General features: G+C 40.4%; 1 protein-coding gene across 1 annotated transcript in view; it reads left to right on the forward strand.

The window, feature by feature from the left end:
* LOC141925065 (von Willebrand factor D and EGF domain-containing protein-like) overlaps positions 1-27,203 on the forward strand; it is a 188,201-nt gene that overhangs the window by 35,775 nt on the left and 125,223 nt on the right. The window contains exons 2-5 of the mRNA XM_074828546.1: positions 4,566-4,750; positions 15,148-15,376; positions 17,947-18,179; positions 26,114-26,203. Of these exons, the coding sequence (XP_074684647.1) occupies positions 4,566-4,750; positions 15,148-15,376; positions 17,947-18,179; positions 26,114-26,203 (737 nt within the window). The remainder of the gene's footprint in view (positions 1-4,565; positions 4,751-15,147; positions 15,377-17,946; positions 18,180-26,113; positions 26,204-27,203) is intronic.

A 27,203-nucleotide genomic window follows, 5' to 3' on the forward strand; every position in this document is an offset into this window, starting at 1 on the left:
TTCCCAAAGCTTTAGAATGCCCTTTAAATATATTGCATGGCTGGCACCGCTTTGCCCAAAACAAACATGCACCTCAGGCTTGTGGACTATATTTCTTTCAGGGTTTTCTAGCTGCCATCACCTATTGATATTATTTGATTTGCAGCCGCTATTCAACGCAAACAAACAAAATCTCACAGCTTCTTAAACCTTCGTCCACAAAAGTCACTGATATTTACTGGGAGCAAGAGCAACAGGTAGAGAGCTCTATCACATCTGCACTGACCTGCCTTTAGAAATAAAAACAAAGGTTTAGCAAATTATTTCCTTTCAAGCTTTTAGCCTGCTGCTCCAATTTTCCTGGCATCCCTCCCTGACATGTCTGATGCTTCCTCCCATGGCCATGAGCATCAGCCAGGATGGATGGACCCTTAGCCAATGCCTGGTGGTCACCACAACAGCATCTTTTCCACCAACGCCTCTACCCAAGAAGTGCATGGGTGGCTCGGCTGCTTGCAGACTATGCAGCTACCAACCTGCTCGAAATAAGCTCCAGCCAGTAGGTGTTTAAGGTATTAAATGTGTGGGTCTGTGCTGGGGCATTAGATCCCAGAGTAATGTCCCCAAAACACCTTTCCAGACTCTTGTTTGGCTGGTCCCTGGTATAGCCCTGTGGAGCCTCTATCCCACCCAGTACAGTATTGAGCAACCCACCAAGAATGGGATTCTGGACTGCTGCCCCCAGGATCTACTGACATGCACATCTTCCTCCTGCCCTCATCACATCAATGTTTTCTTTAGCTGAGAGCCAAACTCCAGGTCCACAACAGTATTTCAGCATGAGACATCAGTTCAGATATCCACATTTTCTGTCAGATTTTTCTGGATGCTCCTGTCTTCTGCAGAAGGCTCTCCTCTTCCGAGCGAGCCCACAGGCTACCCCTCATTTCATTTGCACACAACTTCCCGCACATTAACGTCAAGTGAATCTCAACCTCCAGGCATTAACGGCAACTTTTCTTACGGCTTCAACAGAGACAGATTTTCCCCACAGGATTTGCTTTGTCATGCCACCAGTTATTCAAATGCCATTTTCGCTAAGCATCTGCAACAGGTATTGTTATTTGTTAGCTTTTTGTGTCAAAAAGGAGCTACTCAGTGTCTCTTTGCAGCAACTTGCTGCCACAAAATTGTTGGGTTTAAAAAAAATGCTTTAAGTCTAGTGAAGTGAACAAATCCTTGTCTTAGCAACAGCTCCTTGCCTATATTGGGGGTGATGGTGGTTCAAGAAGCAGCTCTTTGCAGGAGACTAAAGCACCAGCTACTATACATTTAATTCCAACAACACTCTAGACTGAGAGCAACAAAATCTCACTGCACAGTTTAATTTCTTTCTGAAGGAAATCTGAATGGTCATAACGACGATGAGCACTCAGCTCCCTGAAAAGCCAGCATTTTTTTCATAAGCCCTTTCAATGCAATTATAGGAATAGAGCTGGGCGATTAAATTAAATGTATAGGTTTCTCCTACATAAAGAAATAAATATTTCCTTTTAAAGGCAATCTAGCCTGCATACCACAGAGTAACAGCGACTCTGTACAAGACATGGACGTGGACTTTTATTGTTCCCCACAACAGGGGGGGACAATTGTGATATTGAGCCCTTCATCACTGTACACAAGCTTGACATCTGCATCTGACTTTGTCATGAATTAAAAATGAAGAGGAAGGCTTCATCTGATTAGAGTGTAGCTGCAGTCACCATAAGGTACAGGCGGGCATCCCTCAGGTGAACAACCAACAGGGCTCAGCTGTGTCTTCTAGGGGTTTTTTTTAAATAACATTTTCATAATATAGTCTGATTACAGTGATGCCTTTATTTATTTATTTCTGCAGGAAAGGTACTAGTAATTAACTTGTACCATGGCCTGCAATTTACATGTTAAAGTTTACAATTATTCTGTCATAAGGCCATAATAAGCACCATTTTAAAAGGGAAACTTGGTAATTGAGGCATTGTTTTGCTCATGGCTTGCTGCAAAGCCTGGGCAAGCTTTTTCTCATGCTCCCTCCTGCTCTGTGCCGGCGCACCGCCATCGACTCTGGTGTGGTTTGGTCTGATCTGCATCAGGGTGAGAACAAAATCCGTCAATCTGGCTCCAGGGGAGCTGACAGCAGCTCAATTTGCCTTGCTGCCTCCTCGATGGCAGCCTGCAAGCGTAACTAAACCCAGTCACAGGTATATAAACATACTCTGACATTTAATACAGAATAAAATACACCTTTAGAGGTGGTGGCTGCTTGAGCCAGGCTTTCACATATATGCTCTTTAGGGATTGAACACACGGCTTTTGTCCCAAATGCTGTTAAATTAAAGGGGTGAACACCCCTCTCCTTACCGACCTTGCATGCCTCCCCCAAGTCCCTTCCTGCCCTTTGCAAGTCCCATCTGCAGCGTTCAATGACTCTAATGTTAATATGTGAAACAACATTTTCTAAACTACTACAAACAAAACTATGCGAAGGATGAAAAATAATTAGCCATGTCTTGGTGTCTAATATATTTGCATTGTTTAGACAGAGTAGTTAATCATTGGTAAGACCACAACATGTTGTGTGAATTTGGATTATAACTAATACATATTGAGCAGAAGGTTATTAATTACATTTAAAGGGAGTATTTGATATTATTATTATTGAGAAAGTGAATGCAATTAATTATATTATGGTGAACTCGCCCAATCCCCGTGGCAATACTGTGCAAAGAGCTCTTTAATTTAGACTCTTTTGTTCAAAAAGTAGGTACTTAGGGCAAGCAAAAGGCACCACGAGCCAAAGTCCTGTTCCCATTAACACACCTGAAGGACTGGGTGATATTGAAGGAGTCAGCGACAGTCTGTATTTTTTAATGGTTTTTAAATATAGGGTAAACTTTTCATTTGTGTAAAATAGTTGGTCTGCTGAAATGTCACTTATTCCCTTGGGTTGGGAGTTGGAAAAGGACAGTCTCCGTGTGGTCCCCACTGCTGGGCCCAGATCCCCAGAAAGGACATCTGAGAGAGGGAATCTGATCCCAGATTTAATTAGAGGTACAATATTTCCAAGTGTTCCCTCTCTAAAATGGCTCTTACTTGCAGAAAATAAAAGCTTAGAGCACTCCATTTTATTTAAAAAGGCAATTATATTAATTCAGCTGAATTTTGCATTGGAATTGCACTATCACTTTGACAGTTTATTTCCCTGAAAATTGCAATAAAGGCTCTGTTACACTACATTTTGTCCCCATTTGTCTTGTATACCATTGCTTTGCCTTTGGCACAATAAAAATAATCTTTAAAAATAGTACCATAAATGGATTGACTTTGACCTTTTGAGTATCTTGTCAATAAAATAAAAATGATAAATCTGTTTCAGAGTTCCACTGGCGTAATATTAAAGCAGAATTATAATCTGAGAAGTGACATTTGAAAAATCATATTATGGGGAGGGGTCAATGGTGTCACCTATTTACAGTGCAAAGGGGTGATTTTGCTAAACTGCCAGGCTCAATCCTGAAGTCAGGTTGTGCAATTCCTGTGATGTGCTCTCTGCCTCTTACATCATCATTAGCAATTAAAGATTACTGCAGCAAGAAATTAGCTGAGCCTTCTGTTGCCGATGCGTAGAGCAGAGCAACTCCACCTTGGTCTCCTCCCGTGACCCGCTCTGCAGTGCCAACGCAGCGAAAATGGACTTTGCCTCAGAGAGAAATAGCTAAGATAACCAAGAAAAGGCCCTTTTTTCTACATGATCAGCTTTTTGAAAATAAACCACTTTAAAAGAAACACTGCAAGGCTTCTTTTTATTAGGTGATGAGAAAATACTGAATATTCTTTAAAAAAAATCAAGAGATGTATGAAAATAGACAGGGCAGGCGTGTAAGCAAACATACGTTGAGGGACAGCAGTTTTAATTCAAACTCTGCGATGCATGCACAGGAGCTCTGGTGTATTTGGCTTTATGGGTACATGCCTCAGGCAAGTCTGACCTGTGGCTTGAATATTTGCAAGCCTAACTTCAGTTTATTTCTAAAAACCCTGTACTGTTGTTTTTTCACCAATTCTTTTTCGCATTTCTTCTTTTCATTATTCTAAATATGTATTTAAAAGTATGTGAAGTGCCCTTTACACTTGAACATCAATTTCTATTGTGAGGAAAATTCTCATGCATATAGTAAACTAAATTTAAAAAAAAACATATTTTCAAGATCACGATGCTTTGGAACCTCAAAACATTACTTGTTTTCTGAGGAGGAGCAATTCAAATGTTAATCCCTAAAACTAGACTGAGATCACATTAAAGGGTTAAGGTGTCTGGTCCCGATTCAGATATGATGAAAATCTAGATAACTAAAATCTTTATGTTACCAAGCTTCCAATTTTATATATTTAATTCCAAATTTAATCTTTTCCCAGCGTTTGCCTTGAAAATTAGCACAAAACTAAACTGAATCTGAACATAAGAGGATGTACCCCGCTTAAGGGGTTATTAACAGTATCCAATTGAATTAACTTCTTTAATCATTGTCCTTTTTCACCCTTTCCAGCTCCCGAGTGCTCACCAGAGGGACACCGCATCCTCCGCAATCCCTATCGCAGCACCAGGTTTGACTCTCTGGAGCTGCAGCAAACGGCAGTTCAGGACCTGGTTTGTGACCACTCCTTGCCACCAGCATGGTACCGTTTCATGATTGACAACAGGCCCGCAGAAATGCCAACAAAATGTGTCGAAGTCAGTAAAACTTAAGCACTAACCCTGGTGACCTTGAATAAATCCTTTGATGCAGTTTTCCTTTCCAGCCACCTCTGTACTCTCATAGCCAGTAGACTACAATGGGGATAGGTGAATGGTAATGGGAAAAACACTTTTCCAATAATAATAATGAACCACCAATGACTATAAACAATAAGCAATATACAGTAACAGTAGTACTGCCATATCCAAGGCCAGTAGTCAGAGACCAGGATCCCTACGGACTAGACGTTATTCATACGAAACAAGCTGGTTTCCAACTCTAAAGAGAGATACTTAGTAATCCACCTATGTCATTATAAGTTATACTTTTTTCAAGCAATTCTATTGCTTTAAGAATGGATTCTGGAACCTGACTCTTTCCCCATATAATTTATTGTGAATTAGGAATATGTCCTTATTATGAAATTAGAGGGGAAAAATCAGAAAAAATAATATTAAAAGATATTCTTCCATGATACAGAAGGAAAAGCTAAATTTGATGGGTTTTCTGCTATTACTATTTCTTGTATTAATTAGTTTCATAAGTATGCTAATGGCTTTCTAGAGCAAAAAAGCTCCACCACATATGACTACTCTCTAAAAAAGACAAAACAATAATTATCTGGCTTTATGTGTGTTTAATATGTATGACAATAGTATTTAACTTGCAATCATTGCTGCCAGAGCAACTTCAGACCCTAACTAAAGTCATTGCCATCTCAAATAGCCCAGCTGCAGGAAGTTAGAACAATTTCAAACACACTGTTAAACAAAACTATTTAGAAAATAATAAATTAATTACCATAAATTACTTTAAAGATGAAATATTCAACCTAGAGTGCCAGGAAGTTTAATATTAGGTGATGCTACCCTAGCTGGAGAACCTTCTCAAAATTAGCAAACAACGCTTCATATCCATTCAAAATGGACCTGTGAACTTGTCACAATAGAAGTATATCTTAATAATCAAACGTCAAATGAAATGTTAAGAGATAATTGTTATTTCTGTGGGATTTTAACTCTCTGCATACACAAACCATAAATCTAATTAACGTGAACAAATTGGCATGATTATTATTGAAATATTCATTTCATGGCAGGTCATCCTTGGATATCCCGATGCACTATGAAGTTTATTTTTACTATGAAGTTTATTGCTCTATAAGCATATATATATTCTATAAAATTACTTATTTTTTCACTGTATTTCAGCAATTTCAAGTATGTAGTAATGCTCGACTGTATGAGATTTCTTTTTGACAATACATGCTTTGTTTCTTTTAATCTCTTCTCTGGAGTTTTTTATTCAGGTTTGTAGAGTTATATTCATTAGTTCAGTTTCTTATCTTGTAACATAATTCTTGCCGTTGGTTTCTTCATTATTCTCTGAATGACAGTAAATCTCTGCTTCACCATGCTGATGAAGGATTACATCTGTTAGATGTCACAACTAGAAGAATACACTTCTTTTAGATCTTCACCTGCTAAATCTGCCTCTACGTTCTATCTCTTCCACTTAATTAAATCATTGTTTAATTTGGTTTTCCATTTAATTTGAGCAAAACCTCTGAAACAAAATAATTTAAATTAATAACTGCACAGCTTCCACTCCTTCATAAGCAGTTATTATTGGACATTCCAGTCTGGCTGGAGTGAGCTAATTTTAATTAAACAAGTCAAAGACAAAATCCTGAACAGATAGAAGAGAAAAGAGACTAAATAAGGCCCAACAATACAGCTGGAGAATGAAAAAGTACATTACTCCAGCACATTGTAGATTATATGCCTGGTGATATCCTGTTGATACTGGCCAGATACAATTAGCTGCTTATTGATGGATAAGATTAACTTCTTAATTCAAAGTAATAGTAGTCAAGGATTCTTGTCACCCAATTGAGCTCAGAAGGGATTTAAACCACAACAGAGATTTAGAATTCCTGCACAGCTTGGGACGGAATTGTGGCAAGACAAAGGGCACATGCTGGGTGGGCAGGAGGGAGGTAAGCTCCCAGAAATGACTGCGGTGCCTGAGCAGGGGTAGCAGACTCCCTCAGACACACTCTCAAAGCCTGGGTTTGGAATCTTGCCACAAAAAAAGCTCCACAATAAAAATGTGGCCCTGCCTGCATATAGTTTCATAACCATAGAAAGTATTATGTGCAGCAGAGAGCGGAATGAAGTCACATACAGAAGTTATGAGAGCTTTAGTCTACAACCATGTCACAGCTAAGAGGCACAGCAACCTTTATAATGAAAAGCAACAGCTCTTAAGAAGCTGCTTCTCATCCACTAATTTAGCAAACAAGTGAAAAACAAAGGGAAAAAAAGACAGAAGAAAAACCCAAAAGCTTTTATGTCAAAGAGAGTGCAAATATGAATTGTATTCCTGAAATCCCCATCCCTTGAATCCAACTGCTGTCCATAAACTTATTCCTCCAGTGGCAAAATGCTTGTGATTGAAACAGCTTTCCAATTTAGGCTTTGCCTGCTGAATTTCTCTGGGGGGTAACGAATGATCCTGACCTTCCTCCCTCTATTTCTTCCTCACCTCTCCCCGTGTGCTCCTGAAGGAGGCACAGCAATTACCGAATCCTGGGTGTGCACTCTTGGCCACTGCTGCTTCCCCATCCAAAACTAAATCCTAGTAGAAAAGCAACACAAACTTGCAAATTTTGTAACCCCAGGTATTGAGGCTGCTGCCTACAGATCACAAACAGCAGTTTGTTCTTCAAGTGCTGCCAAGTTCACTGTGAAAGGCAAAAACACTAAAGGAAGAAAGCATAGAGAAGCTTTTACTAAAATTAAGGCACTGTACTAAGGAGCAAGAAACAATGCACAGACATGGCCAGACCCCATAGTAAAATGACCTTCAGAGAAAGAACAAAAGTGACATAAAAATTAAAGCTCAACAGAAAATCTATTAAAAATACAGAGAACTATTTAACAGTCAATGTAGGAAAAAAATACATCACTTACAGAAATTCGGGGTTCTGAATTAAAATAATATAGGGTATACACATACATCTGTACACACATACATATGGGCAAGCCCCATGAAAGGAATGAATACTAAAAAGAAATGTGAGAGAACACAACCTGCTAATGTTTTTGAGGATTGCTCTACAGTCAGATAAAAGATCAATCTGTGGATTACAGAAGAGCAGTGCATGCTGCTAACCATAACGCAAATCCAAACGCCATGCTAACGACAGGCAGGCCTGGCAACCCTGCCTCACGTCTCACAATGAAGACAGAAATACAGCTGGAAATGCACTTCTCCTCGTTTACATGGGGGTGAAAAAGCATAGATTATGCTCTGCAACCTTAAGGAAGAATGGCAATTAAGAATTTGATTATGCAAATAGTAATTGGTTCTGGAGCCAGCAATAATACTCTTGATACCACATGCACAAGTCGGCTTCATTACTTCTCAAAGCAATGCTAATATTTCCAGCTTTGAGTAGTCAATTGCAAACAGCAAATGATAAGCTAAAAAGAAAGGGATTAAAACCAGAATCACTACTAGAACAACTGTCACTATCACTTGTCCTCTGAAACAGAGGATTCATGGTACCATATTCCTTAAGCAGAGAGATTAAAACAGAGGTTGCTGCACTGACCACAAAAATCACTGCACACCCACTGCTGAGGTGAGTCACTGGTCTCCAGATCTTCTGAAATGTCAGAGTACCTCATCAGCCAGCACTTCTCCCACAATACCCATCAATACAGATAGCTCAGATGTATGGTTCAGCATTTACATATGTATGGATACAAAAATATACATCCTACCTGGACTGATAGGCACATACCAGGTGCATGCACACATATTTACACAGATACACAGAGGTATATATGTGCACAGCACCTCATCCCCTCAGCTCAAGTCAGTTCAACCTCTCAGAGCAGCCCCTGCTTCACTCTTGCTTTCCTCCCAGTTTTAAGGCAACCCCTCCCTTGGATTCACTTTATTTTCTGCAGCCCTATTGGCATGCATGGCCCAAGCCTCCAGGTGACCTCCTGCACTGCTGCAGAGGTCCATCAGACCCAGGCACTCGTCCTTGCTGGCAGCTGAATGAAGTTGTCTGGAGGGAAGGGCAGGAGCAGGGCAATAGTTTCAGCCTGTGCACATCACCCATCTCCAGCAACTCCTGGTTCATCAGACATGGGTTGTATGGGCCTTTAAAGGGATTTCTCTCCCATAAGCCAGCCCCATCACTGTAATTTTTTAGCATCCACAATCCTGCAGCAAGGATGTCTACAGGTTAGGGACAGATATAACACTGTTTGGAAATGCCCAATAATAACCTGCCTGTGACTGTATACCAAGATTACTGCCAATCTCCTCCTACAGAAATTTAATTCTCTAAATGAATAAAACCATCTCCAAATTTGTATATGCTCTAAATTTGTGTACTGTAAATGTGGCATAAGAATGACATGTTATGTAGTCAGGGCTGGTGTTTTCTCAACAGTTGCATTTTTAACAATATAAATTTATTTTTATCTATATATGCTAGGCTCAAACATAGGCTTTAAATTCTAATCTTTGGTGTATAAAACAAGGTCATGTTAAAGCATGTCAAATCTAACCTGCCTATGATGCTTAATATTGTAGTCCCTGGTGAAGAAGATTTACTTTTTCCAATGCTCAGTTTAATTTTCTTCTCTATTTAACCTGTTGTAGAACATTTTATACTCACAATCAAAATGCAATAGCTCAACTGAATAATATTAATTTTTTATTTTATTTTGATTTTTATTTTTCTCTGAATACAATCCTACTTTGATTTGCAATTGTATTGTGAAATTAAAAGCAAGTGACACTTTCAAGGTGTTATTTCCTGTTTTCATCCGTAATTCTCTTTCTCACATGTATACGTGAATACTCCAAGATCATAATGGTAGGTATGAAGAGGTTTTGTTTTTCTTATTTGTTTTTCAGGCATACAAAAAGCCTTCTGTAGAAATTACAATTACCGCCTCTATTGTTCAGAAGCACGTACTTTAAAGAAACACGAGACAGGCACCAGCTTAATTGCTACTACAGATATTCCTGATATAAACTGATTTCTGTGGAGTTTGGCCCCAGATTGAAATACAAAATCTTATTTACTTTAACTTACAACAAAGAAATTCAAAAAGCTAAGACAAAGTAAAGTTTTGAGTAGAGAACAGATGCAAAATCACAATGCTTTAACTGCCAACCGACAGTATACCAAAAAGCCTTCCATCTCCATCTAACTAAAACAATGCATTTCTCACATATGGTGCTACTTATTTTTAACAGCATAATTTCAGTGCAATACCCAAGTGACAAGAACAATCAAGCTTGATTTCTTTGTGCAATTATAAAGAACCTTAGAGTGTTCAATCAATCAAACTAGTTGATTCTCCAAACGCCAATGAAATGGAAGGAGACATCATTGGATTAAAAAATAATGGTTTGTCCCATCGTTTTGGCAAAGGGGGAAGAAATTTAATTTTTTTTTTTCCTTTAGGTTTTCTGAGCTGAATTATTTAAAAGGTTTGCTGGTGCCTAATTATGAATCAAAAATACTTAATGAATGCTTACCTGCCACATAGAGGTGTTGCAAATATTAATTAGGTAAGGTTTATAAAATGCTTTGAAGATTAAAAACACCACTTAATTATAATGGGATAAAGTATGAAAGGATACTGAGCACTAAAGAAGCCTGGCAACAGCCTAAAAACTCCTTTTTATGTTGGATAAGTTCTCCTTTTTGCAAGTTGTGTCACAGGATACCTGATACAGATGCACTGAATGACCTAAATTTAGGGTTTACAACAATATAGTTTACTTCATTAACTTACCATTACATTGACCAGTTGCAAGTCCAAGTAAGCATGTCAACGGGAACAAAGACTTGTGATCTCTTCTATGGAGTGTTAATCAGACATCCACAGCAGCTCGCCAGCAAGGACACTGCTTAAAGACATATAAGGGAGACAGGATCTGTAGATGATGAGACTATTTCTCATTAGACCTACCAGTGTACTCAGAAATAAATGGACAGACTGTGGGCACACACGTGTTTTCCAGTGTCTCTGGTAATGTAACTTAATTTTCTTCCCACTGCGTAGCTTCCATTTCGAGTGAGGTTGACATTTTGCACGCCACAGCAATAGTGCTGCCATGCAGTCTACGTTATGTAGATCACCTGGAGATCCTCACCACTGGCTTCCCAGCAGACAAGCTCCTGCCTACGAGACACTTGCAGAGTTTGCTCTTGTGTGGAGGCAGCTGTATAATTCCTCTTCTTCATTTTGGAAATGCTGCTGAATTATGCTGTGAGATTCCCACAGCTTTATGCTATTCTTAGAGCAGCAATGACTGTAGTTATTGCAGGTAAATGCTATATCTTAAATGCCAATCATTTACTACCTCTGTATTCAATTTTCTGGTTACTCTCCCAAATGACTGCTACAAAATTTCATGCTAATTATGCCACAGCTGGGACTTGAAAATTTTGGCTCTTTGAAGTCTCTTCTCCTAGACTTTTTTTCCCTAAATATTTTTTTCTTTCTTTTTTTCTGTTCTTATCTCTACCGCTGGCTGAATACATGAATATACATTTGCCCTTGCCTTCCCAGGTCTGTTTTCTAATTCACAGAGGCTTCATGCAGCAAATCTTTTGGCTAGTGTGGGGCAACTTGCCTGACTCAGATGGACAGCATGTAGCTCAAAGCAGAAAATAAATGCATGTATGTTATAAAGCTGCCAGAAAAACAGAAATACTTGATTTATACCAAAATTCTTCTTTGGCCAGCCTGTAATACAGTATCATAGTTTGTTACAATAACTTGCTTTCTCACAGTCTGACTTTTCCTGGATGCAAAATCAAAGGGTTCATTATTGCTTGTAATTTGAGCACATTACATAATAAACTGTTTTGCTCAAATGGTTTCAGTGCAAGATTTGCCAGAACAAATCTGGGGTGCTGCAGATGACAGCAGGGGGTTATCAGAAAGCTTGCACACAACGCTGGCGGCTGACGTCAGTGATGCTAATCCATACTTTCTCGAGCACTGAAATGGCTCACAGTCTTGTGACAAGGATAAATACAAAGAGGGAGAAAATTACTGTCCTCTTATTTCAGCGTTTTATTTTTTTCCTCTCTGTGTTAACAGGGGATACAGAGCCACTTCCACGTATGGAATGCATTTTGTCATCTTTCACAGCCAGAATCCACTTGCATCTGTCTATTTATCTACATGGCCCACAGCACAGCAGATAGATGGGTGTCTCATTAATGAATTTATCTTTTCAGCACTGCTGCAAGGCAGGGAAGTACCATTACCATCTCAGCCACCTCTACCTCTGGTTTAGAGATAAGGAAGTGAGGTAGACAAAGAGTAAGTGATTTGCCCAAGGTCAGGCAGCAGCCAGGGAAACTGAGGCACCATAGATGCCTGGCCAGAGGCAGCCCAGCGGCTGCACTCCCAATGGAGCAGTGCTGATGTGTTGGGGCCAGTTACACCAGTAAAGGCAAAAGCAAATGGATGCAACAGCTCACTCTGAGCAGCAAAAGGTCTTCTGTAGAAAATCGTTAGAGCATTTTTTCAGTGTGTTTGGCCATGGGTGCAAATGTTCCTCGAGACACAGCTATGTGCCAGACATTGAGTCACCTCAACGCAATGAAGGTCACTTTTCAGTGACCAAATGTCAGTAAACGGTGGCAACAGCCCTTTGCAGCAGGTGTTAGCAGCACTGGGAGTGCTTCCCACAGCATGAGCATTGCTGGAATCCCTCCTTCTCCTCCTTGGGCAGGGAATGCTGCTACCAGATGCGAGGTCAGTGGGAGCAGGGGAGTGCCCCAGGAGGGATGGGTAGGCTGCGCTGTGTCTCCTTACCATTTTCCTTTAAGGCTTTCTGTGAGCTTGCACACACCCACTGAGCTCCAGCGCTCATTCTCTTCTGCTCTGCCCCTGCTCCCCCTAATTCTTTCTGACTTGTGGGGTTCAAAACACCTGCAATGAACACTCACAAAGTGGACACGAGGGAAATTTTTCACAAAGAGAACAATCAGTCACTGAAATAATCTCCCCAGGGAAGTGGTGGATTCCCCAACATTGGACACTGTTAAGATTCAGCTGGACAAGGTGCTGGGCCATCTTGCCTAGACCATGCTTTTGCTGAGAAAGGTTGGACCACATGATCCTTGAGGTCACTTCTATGATTCTATGAAATATCTACATTTTAATGCAGTTTGGAAAATGATGATTCAGTCCAGCAATCTTTACTCACACATGCAGAGGCACTGAAGTCAACATTTACCTGGAGTAAGAGCAAATTCAACTTGCAAGTATCTCATCAAGAAGATGAGTATGAAGCAGAGACTGCTGAGCAGTTGCCATGCTGCTCTCTGCGCCTATCCTTCTTTACGTAGAGTACTTCTCTGCATGATGCTTGCTCCACTCTTCTGTCATTACAAGCGTATGCTCATAAACATGCTTTGGGAACATGTTACTCCACATCAGATCTCACTCTCTAGGTCAGAAGTTCACCAGGATACAACAAATTCTTGACATCTGCATTTTTCCCAGAACAGAAAGCACCAGTGTCAATTAAAGCTGTAAATAAGTAAACAGAACAAATCTTTTAAAAAGTTACATACAACATGGATTTTAAATACGGGAAAGAAGGAAGGGATTTATCTAAAATTCCATGTAAAAGCATTTTCATGCTGATCCCCTCTTCTTCTTTGCTCGTGCAATGCCTGCACGCTGTTCCTCCCCAGGGACCTGCCGCGCTGGGTGAGCTCCAGCATCTTCTGGACATGGACACCCAAATGGGAGGGCAGGGCCAGCCCCTCTGCTTGGCCACTACTGCATTTCTGGGGGGAAAAATGACTTTGGACAATTTTAATGGTCTCTCTCTGGAATCATTGTGTTCAGAAGCCTGACAATATCTAGCTCCAAATGGAAATCAGACTGTGTCATGCCATACGCTTTATTTTCTTCAAACACCTTTCTTTTTCTGGGTGTGCAGCCCCTGCACCCCCATTCCCGCTTTCTGGCTTGTATAGCTCCCAGGTAAAATTCAAACTACAGGAGGGCACTGGTGCGTGACTTTAAAAATTTATCCTTTGACTTTCACTGCTTCTCCTGCTGTCACAAACAACTTTTGATCTTAAAAAGTGAAGCAGAAAACCTGGGCCAATGGGAAAAAATGGTGTGGGTTTTTTTTTTTTTCAATGTGATATATAGCCAAACGTTCACACCAGGAGGAACCATGTCCCCCGAGTCAGACTATTAGAGATATTTCACTATCACTGGCTGAAGAAATGCAAAGCAATGGCAGCAGTCACGCTCCACAGAATATGACTGATATCTGAGAGTAAATTATTGTCAGTATTTGGTAATAATTTTCAAACTTTAGCTCAAATATCTGTATGCTTTTCATATTGGCAAATGATAGGTAACTGTGCAGAATGACAAGTTGCCATTGTAACTGAATGTGTATATTTTATTAGGCTCCAATTATACCTAATCTCCTCACTGAGGTACTTAAATATCTTTGGATAATCATGTGCTGTTAGTGGAAAGAGCCTGGCAGGTACAGAGGGCAATTCAGATCTGAGATGCCTGAACATCCATCTGTAAGTTGGGAAAGGTAAAGCTGGTACAGCCTCTCCCAGCCCTGACTCAAAATGCCATCGTTTAAACCATTTAGGACCAACCCCTTCTGCTTTTGGATTTCCTGTGTTTAGGCTATTCAGGGAATCTCTCAATAGCTAGAAGCCTGAAGGTCAAAAATCCCAGAAAATTTGATCAAATCATGTATATCCTGCACATGTGTTTTGTATATCCTGCATGTGTTTCACTTCAACACTGAGGGAGAGACTCAGGCCCCAAGGACGTGTCCAGTATGTGCTGGAGGGGTAGGGCAGAAGCTGTCAGGACCACAGCAGCTGAAGCTGTAGCTGTTTTGGAAGAAGGTACTGGTGTGTGATGCTCCGAGCATAGCAGTGTCCTGCTTTGGGATGGTCGTAAATACTTCTTGCCCCTTGTGCTATGTCAGCTTTTCCTTTCTTCTGCCACGGATGCAGCATGGGTGGGAATGGCCAGCTGATGTGGCCCAAAGTGTACTTTCCAGAGAAGGGATCTAGTCTGTTCAAATGCTTTCATCTTTTTCCTACAAACCACCCAAAACTAGAGGATAATACTTTGGAATCCAGTTATTGTGTTCTTTGAGAATTTTATCTGTGTAAAGTCACCTCTCTAAACTGAGCAAGACATTTTCATCCCTGCCTACCCAGCTTTTTCACTGACCCTCCAAGTTCACCACACTCAAATTCTTGGGTTTTAGTGATTCTCCACGGAGCCTTACCGCATTTGCTGCAAATGGCTTCTTTTGTGTGCGTCCTCAGATGAATAAATGCGGGACACAAGCTCCGGTGTGGCTGTCACTGAAGTCTGAATCCCTGCCTGTTCCTGGTGAGAGCAAGCGGCTCACGGCCTGTGCTACCTGGCAGGTCTTCTTTGGGGGCACTAAGGACTGCTGCTTGTTTCGGATACCCATCGCCGTCAGGAACTGCGGTGAATTCTTCGTGTATCTCCTGCAGCCTACTCAAGGATGCATGGGCTACTGTGCGGAAGGTGAGGATCAGTAAAGTATTTATCAATAAGATTGCATATACCTCTCTGGCTGTGTGTTCAAAGGTCCTGGTATTGCAATGCACATCTCGGTGACCTTGCAAGTCAAGCATTGCTCCCAGTAAGATGCAGACTGTGTAGAAAATAAATCAGTGGCAATCCAAGGTGTTCCTGAAGAATAGCTATTATTACCAGTGCAAAATGTAATCTGGTGTGTATTACTGAAGTGTTCTTTGCTTGGTTACAGTTCACATGTGACCTTTCCTACTGTCTTTGGCTCCACTTTGGCTTGAAGTTGCACAGCTAGTGAGCAGAGGCATCTTGGTTTTATTGAGGCACTGTATCCAGGATACTGTATCTAAGGTCCGTTCTTATCTTCAATAATCCAGTATCCCGCCCAAAAAGATAATTCTGAAACTCTGGAAGAAAAAAACCCCAAACTGATAACACCTTTTTCATGACATTTATATAATTACTCTCGTCAGAAATAATTTTCAGCCTACTACAAGAGATCTAACCTCTGTTCGGTAGCTAGGAAACAAAGGAATAGCAGAAAGCAATTGCTCACTCAGTTAAACCTTGTGAACTTAAGAGCATGTTCAGGTGCATATAGATTTAGTCAGAAAAGACAGTTCTTTCTCAAAAAGAAAAAATTACCTTTATGCTTTCCTTTCAGCATTTTTGGACAGACATGACACACTGAGAAACTAGAATTATCACCTTTCAATCAGGCAAAATTCAAGCTTAAATAAATTTTAAAGAGAGAGACATCTATTTTCTTATCTTTATCAATATTTTAACATTCCCACATGAAGAAGAGGGAGGAAAAAAGGCTTAAAGAAAGTGAGATTAATTCACTATTTAAATAAAAAAAATCCATTAAAATAAATGAAACTGCTCTTTAATTTCCATGATTCTTTCTCAGAAATTACTTTTTAACTGAATACAGTAATTTTCCAGTTTAAGCTTGGCTTTTTTAAAACTATAAGGTTTCCACTACCCCTGTTTGAAGGATTTTTTACCAATACCTTTTTGGTGATTAGTTTTGTCCTTTCTGTTGATCCATACTTGTTTAGTAATGTACCTCTGCCTGCATTTTTCATAAAAGAAAGTTTATCCCTTCCCATCTATCCCAAACCAACGACTTTCTGCCTTTTTCTTACCATTGTTGTTGAAGCTTTTACCTTTTCCCTAGGCATTTCAGTGAGGTCCAGCTCTCCCGAGTCTTTAACTGCTTGTCTTTAGGATGTTTTTGCAATATCATATATTGGATGAAAAAGACCCAAAGCTGAAGCTTTTTACTGGGGATTGTTAACTCACTGTCTTAAATTCAGCTGTGAACATTGCACCACAGGAGCCCCAAAGCTGGGTCCAGCTGGCATCGTCACGGCTTCTTACTGGGGTCAATCCCCCAGCCCAATCCGCTGGAGGCTCAGGAACAGGACCACCGGTCAGCACTTCTGAGCTGCAAAACAAAATGAATTTAAAGCTTCATAGTTTGGCAGAAAGGACACGACTGGGAAAAGCAGCGTACGTGCTTGCAATTCTGCTCACATCCTCCCATGAGCTGATCACCTAACTTTGTCCTTCTGGAATAATTTCCTGCAGAAATTCATGATGTGAGCCACAGTTTGAGGCAACTTCCCTTAGAAACAAAAGAGAAAAGGAGATAAACAACAGGCCCTTATTCATATTTTAAGTAACTTGTTTCTTTTTCTTACCTCTTGTTATTTGCCCTGGACAGATGTTAACATATTGGTTCCTCATTCTGCTATAACAGTCTCATACCTTATTCTCTTGGGCTTCCATAATATTTTCTACACTCCTCCAAAAAAGTTGCTTAATTTATCCTTTCAAAGCACCTGAACCAGTTTCATGTTCCGTTTGAGTCCGGAACTCTCAAGATGAAAGAACATCACCCTAGAGTATTATACATCTTTTTGTTTCTACTTTCTAGGTGAATTTAACAGGAAGAAAAGTTTCAGAATTCATTATTTGTTGAAGCCTATACAAAGCAGGCTGTATTTTTAGAGCAATTGCATTATTCTGGACAGAGGTAGACTATATTGAGCAGATTCAGGCTCGGTATGTCCCAGAACAGCCTGGAAAGGATCTTCACAGTGTGACAATATGGTCTGGGTGCTCTCTGAGAGTCAGTTTATCTCTGTAGCGTAATGTTTTCTTATATCTCTTCTGTACTTATTGCAAAACTTGGATCAAAAGGCTGTGTTTCAAGGGAATGCAAAGCTGATGGCCTTTGCCAGAGTAATTAATTTGTATTAATCTGCATGCTTCATTTCAATAACATTTTTCTTACTGCAAAATGAAAAAAAAAAAAAACACAAAAAAAAAGGTCAAACATTATGACAACAATGGGTAGTCAGTACACAATTAGCGATTTTTGCATTTCGAATGGAATAAATATTCTTGCTTGAGTAGTTAATAATCAAATCAGAAGAATATAAAATGCAGCATTTCTCCCATGTTTAGTTATATTGAAATCTTGTTGAGTAAACATTATAATATTAAAATAACATTTTGTGCTACATCCTTCTTTTGTTTCCTTCCTCCAGAAAAACTCACAAGCCTGGCTTTGCAACCAGTGATAACTCCTGAGCTTGTGCAAGATCGAGTCCACCTGAGGTGCACTTACAGCCACCCTTCCTCCAAGCCACCGCTGCAGTACGCGGTGGTCTGGTCACGCCTGTCCACCCCTGGCAAGAAAGAGCAGATTCAGCGTGACACCACCCTGCAGTCTTTTTCCTACATAGAGATGGACGGCGTAAATCTCAGATTGGGAGACACGGTAATGCCAGCCTGCCTTCAGCAAAATAGGTCAAACACTCAGGGGGACCAAATCTTTTTCTTAAATCTTTGTTGTATTTTTATTAATGTTACTCCTCACTCATTACACTTACAACTACTGCAGAAAAAAATACTGAAGCTGTTTTGTAATCAGATTATTAAATAGCATTTACCAGATTCAGGATTTGTAACATTTCTTTGAATTGCAGTGAGTTCACAGAAGCTATCCATTTTACTATTTTCTAAAGACAACTTGAATGTTTGCTTTTACATTACAGCTTGAATGCCATGAAGTTGGTTTGAGTAGTAGGTACATGTGCCTGAGCCAATTTTTGCCTAGTATTTTTTGTATCTTGCAGCAGTGAGAATTTGTAGTAGAGGCAGGCTCAGCTATATGCGCTCAGTAATTTTTATACCCATGCACCAGAGACACAATAACATCTTTTCACAGAAAAGAAGGACGGTACATTCTAAAATAGGGGGAGGTTTATTTTATGGTCTTTTTCATAGTGTTCTGCCTCTCTGATTCCAAATTCTTCGTTCAATAACATACTGAAAGATAGAGTTCATTACAAAACAATCTTTAAGAAGTATATTTGATGGCTTACATAGCAACACAGATCTAGTTTCAACAACAAAAACAAAACAGAAGCCAATACAAGATGCAGAAAAAATTGACTTGTGTATGAATTCATGGCCTTTCATGGTACAGAAAGAAGACTTTTAAAGTTAAATTAGGTTCATAACTTTTATAGGCAGAGAGCCATTAGTGATGCTACAACAAACTGAAAGAATAAACAGGGATAATGGCCTTGTGTTAAAAGTAGGTTGGAAATAGTCTTGGCATTTTGCAGCTCTTCTTTGAGATATTTAAGATATTTAAGAAATGTGAATAAGCTTTTTCCAGTTCTTGAAAGTATGAGTCATTTATAACAGTAGCACAATCTAGATAGTTTTTTCTCATTTCTCCTTGTAAGTACGCTTCCTGAGTTGAGAGTCTGACTGATGCTGCCCTCACTTATATTGTAGCATTAGGCAGGCAATTCCCCCACTTTAAGACAAGTTTGTGTTACGAAGAGATATTTTCATCAAAATAATTTCACGTGCAATCACTTGAAATCTAGTTTTAACAGTCCTGAGGGATTCAGAGAAAATGTAGTTCTGTTAAATAGTAGCATCACCAAATCTTTATAAGACCATTTTTATTATATTAAGTTTTCAGTAAGCCCTTCTTTGTCCTCTGCTGAAACTACATGTTTAATTCAGTGGGTTTAGTGAGACTAAAATGTCCTCTTCCTTGCTAGATTTTTTTTAAAGGTCTTCACGGCCTATTTGACTAATTATAACTATCCATAAATCATCACTGGTGAAAACCAAGCAATGAAGCCTCAGCTGTAACTGAGAATTCAGTTTTACATAATAAAGATTTTTAAAAGCATTTCACCATGCTTGCCATTGCAGTCGGGGTGTCTAATAAGAGTCACAAAGGGGCAGACTCTCTTCTCACCTCCAGTGGTGTAAATCTGAAGCAACTTAGTAAGTGTTGGTAGGGCTACCGCAAAGGAAAGGTGATGCCACTAAAGGGAGAGTCAAACCCCAGGGACCAAATTCTGCTGCACAGAGGCAGTTTGTAACTTCCACCTGCCCATGAAGGATGCAGGCAGAAGGCTTTTTTCTCAGGCAGCTTCAAAGGGAGGCCAGGTCCCCACTGATAAAAGCCATATTAGACAGAAGACAATGAATCATTGGCGCTTTCCAGGTCTCTTTCCCTTTCTCTGTGCACAGCTCAGTGGCAGCATCCCCACGGCTGTGCACTGCCAAGGTACACGGGTGGCATTCAGGGAAGAATTTGTCCTTCAGGATGCACAATTTGCAGGGTTTTGAAAACTGCTTCCTTTTTTCAACTTACTCTTCATCCACCTGCACATAGCCCGAATTTGGTCTCAATGCTTTTATAGCCTGAAATCAGCATCTTCTCTGTTAATTTCTTGATAAAAAAACTACAGCCAAGTGAGAAGATTTTTTTTTTTTTTTTAATCACCTTTTAGGTGATTGATAGCTATGCCATTTTTTATCCGTCAAAAAGTCTCCAGGTAATAGGTTAGTCACATAATAGAATATCTATTGATACATTTTAATATACAGTCAAACCTTAGAGAAGAGTTGAGTTTTACCGGCCAACATTTCTGAACTTGTATTGACTAAACAGCCAGTTATTTTTTAATAGCCATCATGTGTGTTTTTCTCCCCCATCTTTGGGCTCCAATTTTGTTATTTCAGACAGTAATGTTGGCAGCATAATGTTCGCAAAACTATTGCAGCCTTAAATAAATCTATAACATGCCACTATTGCTATATAAGCACTGAAAGAAGCCTACTCCATCTGATATGAAAATCCTGGCATTCCTAAGCCTTATTTATGTGATAGTGACAGAGGTCATTTCATTCCTCGAGGCACAGCCATCTATAAATTATAGCGGCACACCGTGAGTAATGAGTTATGCTAAGAAAGAAAGGTGTTTAGAAGAAAACCGTGTAGATTTTGCTCAGCACAGCAATCCAAAAGTTCATACGGTGAGGAGCAATTGTCACCGTACATAAACTATGATGTGCATTGTAAAATAAAAATGTTTAAGTAAAATCAGCCTTTCTGAGTTGTGTACTAGAAGTGGCTGCTTTGTGTGGCACTGTGTAACAGCAGAAGAATATGCCCCAAACAAAAAGCTGTAAATTAGTGCCTCAACGTATAAAATAACTAATTTTCCTTCACAAGGGAAGAGGAGTGAAATTTCCCCCTGCTTAAATACTAATCCCATCGCAGCCACTGGACTTGACAAAAATCAATGACAGAAATAGGAAAACCTGCCTATTTGTAGGTCACACCTGAGTTTACAATTTTTCTCCAACTTCAGGTAGAAAATGAGGAGCATCCCTGCAGAAACAGAACTCTAGGTAGACTTGAACAAAGATTTTAAAGCAGAAAGGGTCAGAGAGATGATGAGCAAAACTCTGCAGTTGATAAGACACCTTGCTACTACTCTGGGAAAATTTTTTTCCTTAGTAGATGAGTGACCTACAGTCAGCCTGCACATACTCTTTGGCCATTTGGCAACTGGAAAGAGCTGCCTTCTTTATATATAGAGAGTAGCAAAGTGACTAGAGCTGGACTTCCCGCAGTGTCAGGTCACGCTGCTGCACCGGCTCCCTCCCTTCTGCAACCAACCAGCCCATCACAGGGAGCAATTTGTGTTCAAAAGCTTTAAGGTCCAGTTTATTAGTTAACTCAAAGTCAGATTCTCCCTACTTTCCCCTTCCTGCTAACCCTTCTGGGAGGTCTTTCCAGAGACTTTGTTCCTGCCCCTTTCTGCAAATACCTACAGCCAGCTCATTTCTTCGAGCTAATGAGAACTATTTTTTTTTTTTTCCTCTGGCTTCCCTAGAAATGCCGTCCTTCAGCTCTGCTCATCCTTTGCTCTTTTCATAAAGTCTGTAAACCACAGCTCCCGCCTGCACACACTCCCCAGCTCCCAGCAGAGTGACTCCTCGAGGCTTTTCTAACCCCAGCACATTACCGTTTATTAGAGCAGACAATGACAGCTCGGAGGCCTTGATAGCCATTGTGAGACACTCTTTCACCCGGCATGATCGATTCCCTGCACAACCCTTCACCTGCAAGCCATGAGTGTGGCTGAGTGACTCTTACCCTTGCAGTCCCAGCCTGCCTTTTGACATGAGTGGTGTAGCTAGGAGGGTAAATCCAGTCCTGGAGTTAATGGAGTTAATCACCCACAGCTTAGGCACCTGCACCTTACAAGCAGCATGCAGGCTTCCCTGCCCAGTGAATGGGAAGAAGTGGGTATCCCTAAATGGTTCCTTATGCGGAGGGAGGTTCCCACAGATGGACAACATAAATTACTGACTGGAGCAGCATCCCTGTATTCCCACACGTCTCAGGAGATAGGATGTCCAGGTCAGAAAAGTGCTTCCACCTACTTTTTTAATCCAGACCTTCAACTCCTACTGAAATGTATCTGGCTGTATGTAGTCTTTGAGAGATCACTACCAGCAAAAGTAAATTTTTCAATTTTAAACGATTGCTGTTGTCACTGTGGGGCCTCTTGTACTATAACAGAGCTCAAGTGCTTGCTGGAGGGATGGGAAATGGGTAGTTGGTCCTCCCATCAGTGAGCTGCATACCTGTCCTGACCTGTCCAAGGGAGCGTCCCACCCCCAGGCCATGGGCTGCACTAGGAGAGGAAGCAGGGACAGCAGCCAGGCACCTTCGCTGGCATTTGCTTATTTTCTTTAGTGACTGTTTAGGTAAAACACGCAAACAGTCCTGCTGGGCAGACCCAAACCCAGTAGTCCCATCTGCCAGCTCTCCCTATTCTGGGGACAAGTCCCATTGCTCCTGGGACACTGTTTAGGCAGGTGGTGGCACCATTTTTGCCAGTGCTTTGAGGAGCATGTGGCTGAGGTTGGCCTTTCTGAGAGCTCCCAAAATTATCTGGCAAACCTAGGAACCTTCACAGGTACCTGACTGATGAGCAGGGATGGATTTTGATCACAAAACAGGTATTTCCTCTTTTGTCTTCAGGAACACAACCCCTTATCTGAGCATGGCTGGGAGAGGCTGATGAAACTGGAGTCATGGCCATGCTGGATGCACAGGCAAGCATCTCCCTCCACACCCCAGCCTACATTCCCTACACTACTTTCAGAAGTAATTAGGGGCACAGAAAAGGGTGAAACTGGAGGTGGTTTTATGCTCAAAATGAATATAAACAATTGATTTGGGGGAGCTTTAGATTCTGAGAGCTCTGGGGAAAAAAAATAAAATTGTTATGCAAGTTGTTAGGGGAAAATTTGCCAGAGATGGTGACAGATCCTAGGATTAAAATACTCTCACAAATTGTTTCCCAGAGCTACCTGACCCTCACCAAATTAATGACTATATTTTGCTTTTAGCTAAATATGCTGCTCACAGGGTTCATGGCAAAATGGGAAGGAATCTGACTGAGTCTATGTAAGGGTGGAAATCTGCTTGAACACACAGAAAAGGAGAAACTTCTTAGCTACCAGGGCCTTTTTCAATCAGAATTTTGTGCCTACAAGTAGTTTTCTGCCCTATGGGAATATCTGCCAACTTATGGGGGAAAGGAAGCAGCCCACACACAGGAGCAATCCTGCCATCCTGTCTGAGGGCATCCTTACATTTCTGTCCCTTTAAAAGGGATGATGAAAAAATAGAATTTGTTTGGTTTGTTTTGGTTTTTTTTAACAGATCCGATGAGTTTGTGGAAAAATACTGCCTAACCTGTCACGGCCATCAGCATACTGCTGTCAGTGATGCTTTTATCTCTTTGCTTTAAAAAGGCTGCATCCTGAGATGGTGCGGAAGGGGGGAAGAAGAGAAAGAAAAAGTTGATTACTGAACTGGAGAAAAAGAGCTAGTATTTAGCTGAAGGCAAAAAAACCCTCCTCAGAGTGACTATCATAATAATTATGTGACAAACTGTCAACCTGTAGCTCAGTAGCCGATGAACATATCTGTTGATTGTGAAATGAAGTGTACACCTAACAAGGTAAAGGCACTACAAGGGGAGGAATGATATAAAAGACAGAAATAAAACTCGTGACGTCTGTCCATACATTTCAAATTTGCAAAGTTTGTGCTAGTCTCCAAAAGTGCTGAAGACAGAACTGGAATGGACTGGTAGTTTAAGAATATCTCAGTGTATCATTAAGGAGTAAATTTTTATGTTAGTGTTCAGTGCTTAATCAGTAAAACATCCCTCTAAAATATATATGTCAGAAAATACAGTGCTCACAGGGAATGAGGCTGGGTTCTGACATTTCCCAGGATGTCACTCTGGTGAAGATCACTGGGAGATGCCTCCGTTGGTGCTGGGCATCCTCATGCACAGCCCTGCTGCCTCTCACTACAGCTCCCTCCTTGTCAGGGATGCTCCACGTGGGGTGCTTACAGGGAAGTCTCCATGTGAACATTTTTGGTAAAAAGCATTGAAGTCAAAAGTGCAAACAGCCCAGCAAATGTAAATATTGTATCTGCAATGCAGGTGCATTTGATTTGCTCAGTGAGCTCTGCAAGATGATCGGTATTAGTTTTTATTTAATAGGGGGGAATATATATTATCTGAACTGTTTCTCTATTGTCACCACCTTGTCAGATCCTGATTTTGCAGACTCCCTCTGTGGCAGCTGTAGGAGAAGCAGCAGGAGAAAGATCAACGCTTGCCTTCTGCCTTCCCATCAGAAGAATGCTTTGAAAACTCTGTAGGTTGAACATGAGCCTTTAGGGAATGCTTGGAGATAATAAATATCTAATGATAACAGGGTCTATTACCTTGAGGAGACAACGACTTGTTCTTCTTTGGAGGCAAACTTGCTAACTATGAAGTATCTGAGGAATTTTAACTGTAAAGCGTCTCTGTAAGGCCCATGTCTTTTTTTCCCCCAGTACGCCCAGTAGGACCTCAAGGCTTCTATCTAGTTAACGGAACAAATAACACCATTTTCACTGGGTCAAACTGGCTGGAGCTGTCAGCAAAAGAATGAGAAACTTTATGAGGTGAAAACAGCTTAAAAAGCACATAAACCTGGGACTGAGCTGGGCTGGAAATAATCCACTGAAGAGCACAGAAAACACTTGATTTTCCCCATCGCCATAAAAATGACTCTCCATTGCCGGTGGGGCATCTTCGTTGTGTGCAAATGGGTTAGGAAAGAGGATTCTTCAGTTTGGAGGAAAATCATGGCTTGATGGTAATGAAGAGGGATTTTTAGAGTGGTAAAAGAAATATTGCAGAGTGGTATGCCACGTACACCCACCTGACCATATGAATATGGGAATATTCTGGGTTTGAGCCTGTTTTGCTGCTACTGGTCATGAGTGTTGTGCCTGAGCCGGCAGGTGAGAACTAGCAAGAGCAGCATGGCCGGTGGGTGGTGCTGGAAAATCCGTCAAAAAGAGTTTATCACAACGGAAAATAAATTAGATTGATCCGATTCCTCCTCATGGGTTACTTGAGGCTTAAAAAAGGCAGTTGCTATAAATACGCCATCTGACTATTTGGAATTGATTTAGTATGTTACAATCTGTTATTCCATTTCTGAGAAGAGACCAAAAAAAAAAAAATCAGAACTACAGTTTCAGAGCCTATTGTCGTTTGCTTTAAGGAAAATTTCTGTAGTTTAATCTTATGATCCTAGAAATGATGTTAGCAGTTTGAGTTTTCTGAAACCAATGAAACATTAAGATGGCAGATGGTATGCAGGCTCAGCAGAGATAAAGGTTGCGTGACTGTGCTAGGAATAAAACATAAATGGCCTGGTACATTGTGTTTGGTGGAATTTTTTGTTTTGGGGGAATTTTTATTATTTTTTTTTTACCCCGTAGGCATCATCTTTTATAATGCAATAAGAAAAAAAAAAAAAAGGAGCTTCTTATATTGCTGAAGCAGTCTCTGAGACCGGATGACTGTCAAACTAATTTAAATAAAAAAACCCACTTATAAACATGGTACAGAGAGGGGATATTTGATCCAGTGGACAGACTGAAGTCTGGGATCCCAAGGGCTAATCCTGACAGGAACATCTATGAACGATGTAATTCTCCCTAATTAAAATGAGTTAATATCACTAACCAAGGTGCTTGATAAACTGCAGAAGAAAACACATTGTAAGCATTCAGTGTTATTAATTATTGAGACAGAAGCCATGTTTGCTTATTAAATGCATCAAAAATTCTTCCAAATCTCAAGATTTATGCGTAAACATTTTTAAAGCCTAAAACCCCAATATGTGTTTCAACAGTAGTAAAAAAGCTTAGCAACTCTGATCAACAGGAAGATGCATAATTATATGAATTTTCTTCAAGAAAAGCTATAGCATATGCTGTTGTATTTATTACAGGTCTTTTGCACTGTCACCACTTTTACGAAGGACACTCCTGAGCAGCAGTCATTGCCTGAAGAGAGCAAAGGTTTCTATGCCGGGATTAAGGTAATGCCAATGGCCCAGATTTACTGACTTGGCATATCCCCTAGGGAATATTTGTACATTATCTGACATGCTCTGAAAAACAAGACACAGAAACATAAGCCCTGATCATCATAATCAGTGCTACTTTTATGTTCACTATGAGAAAATGTCTTAATAAATTATATGGCTTTCAGTATGTTTGTAAAATGCCCTGCAGCACCCATCAGCACCGAGTGCAGGTGTTGACACTAATGCACTGTAAAGAATGTGCAAAACTACATCTTCTAGTAAATACACCCCAAAGTACTCTGGTGCTTATGTATAATGGGACAACACACCTACAAGGATGCAGAATCTTTTTGTAACCAAGGCAGAACAAAGTAAAGATAAAAATGAATTCTTATCCATCATCTTATGGTCAAGCACTACAAAAATCAAATTGCTGGAGATATATTCACACTGAGTGCAAAAAACAGGTCTAATCCCACTCAAGGATTAGACTGTCAGTCTGGCAGTCCAGGAGATTTTGAGATCTTCTGAGTATCTAAGCTTCATGCCTCCACATGTTTGAAAAATCTGCCAGCCCATTCTATGTGACATTTGAAGAACAGTGTTGTTCTTTTTGGAAATGTCAGAATTTCCCAGGGAATGGAAATTCCCATTTCTGACTAGCCCTGGGTGCTCTTGCCCCAGTAGAACAGACAGACAGATATGGCACAACCCGAGCTCTCTCCCTGGAGCATGAGCCACTGAAGCTCTAATATACTATGTATGAAGAAATCCTTCTTCCTGCCATAGGAGGGAAGAGGAATTGGGCAAAAATTGCACTCAATTTGCACCTGGGGCAGAGTGCAAACATAGAGTCCATGACCATGAGGTAATGCTATACTTTAGGCCATGATATTTCTCCTAGTCCATTGGAATAGGAGCTCCTTTTAACCAGGGATATTAAAAATTAATGAATTATATAGTATCATTTCAGACTTAATAAAAATCTGGTTTGAGTTTAGGAGATGAGAAA

Source organism: Strix aluco, chromosome 6 (genome assembly GCF_031877795.1).
Source record: "Strix aluco isolate bStrAlu1 chromosome 6, bStrAlu1.hap1, whole genome shotgun sequence".
Taxonomy (NCBI): domain Eukaryota; kingdom Metazoa; phylum Chordata; class Aves; order Strigiformes; family Strigidae; genus Strix; species Strix aluco.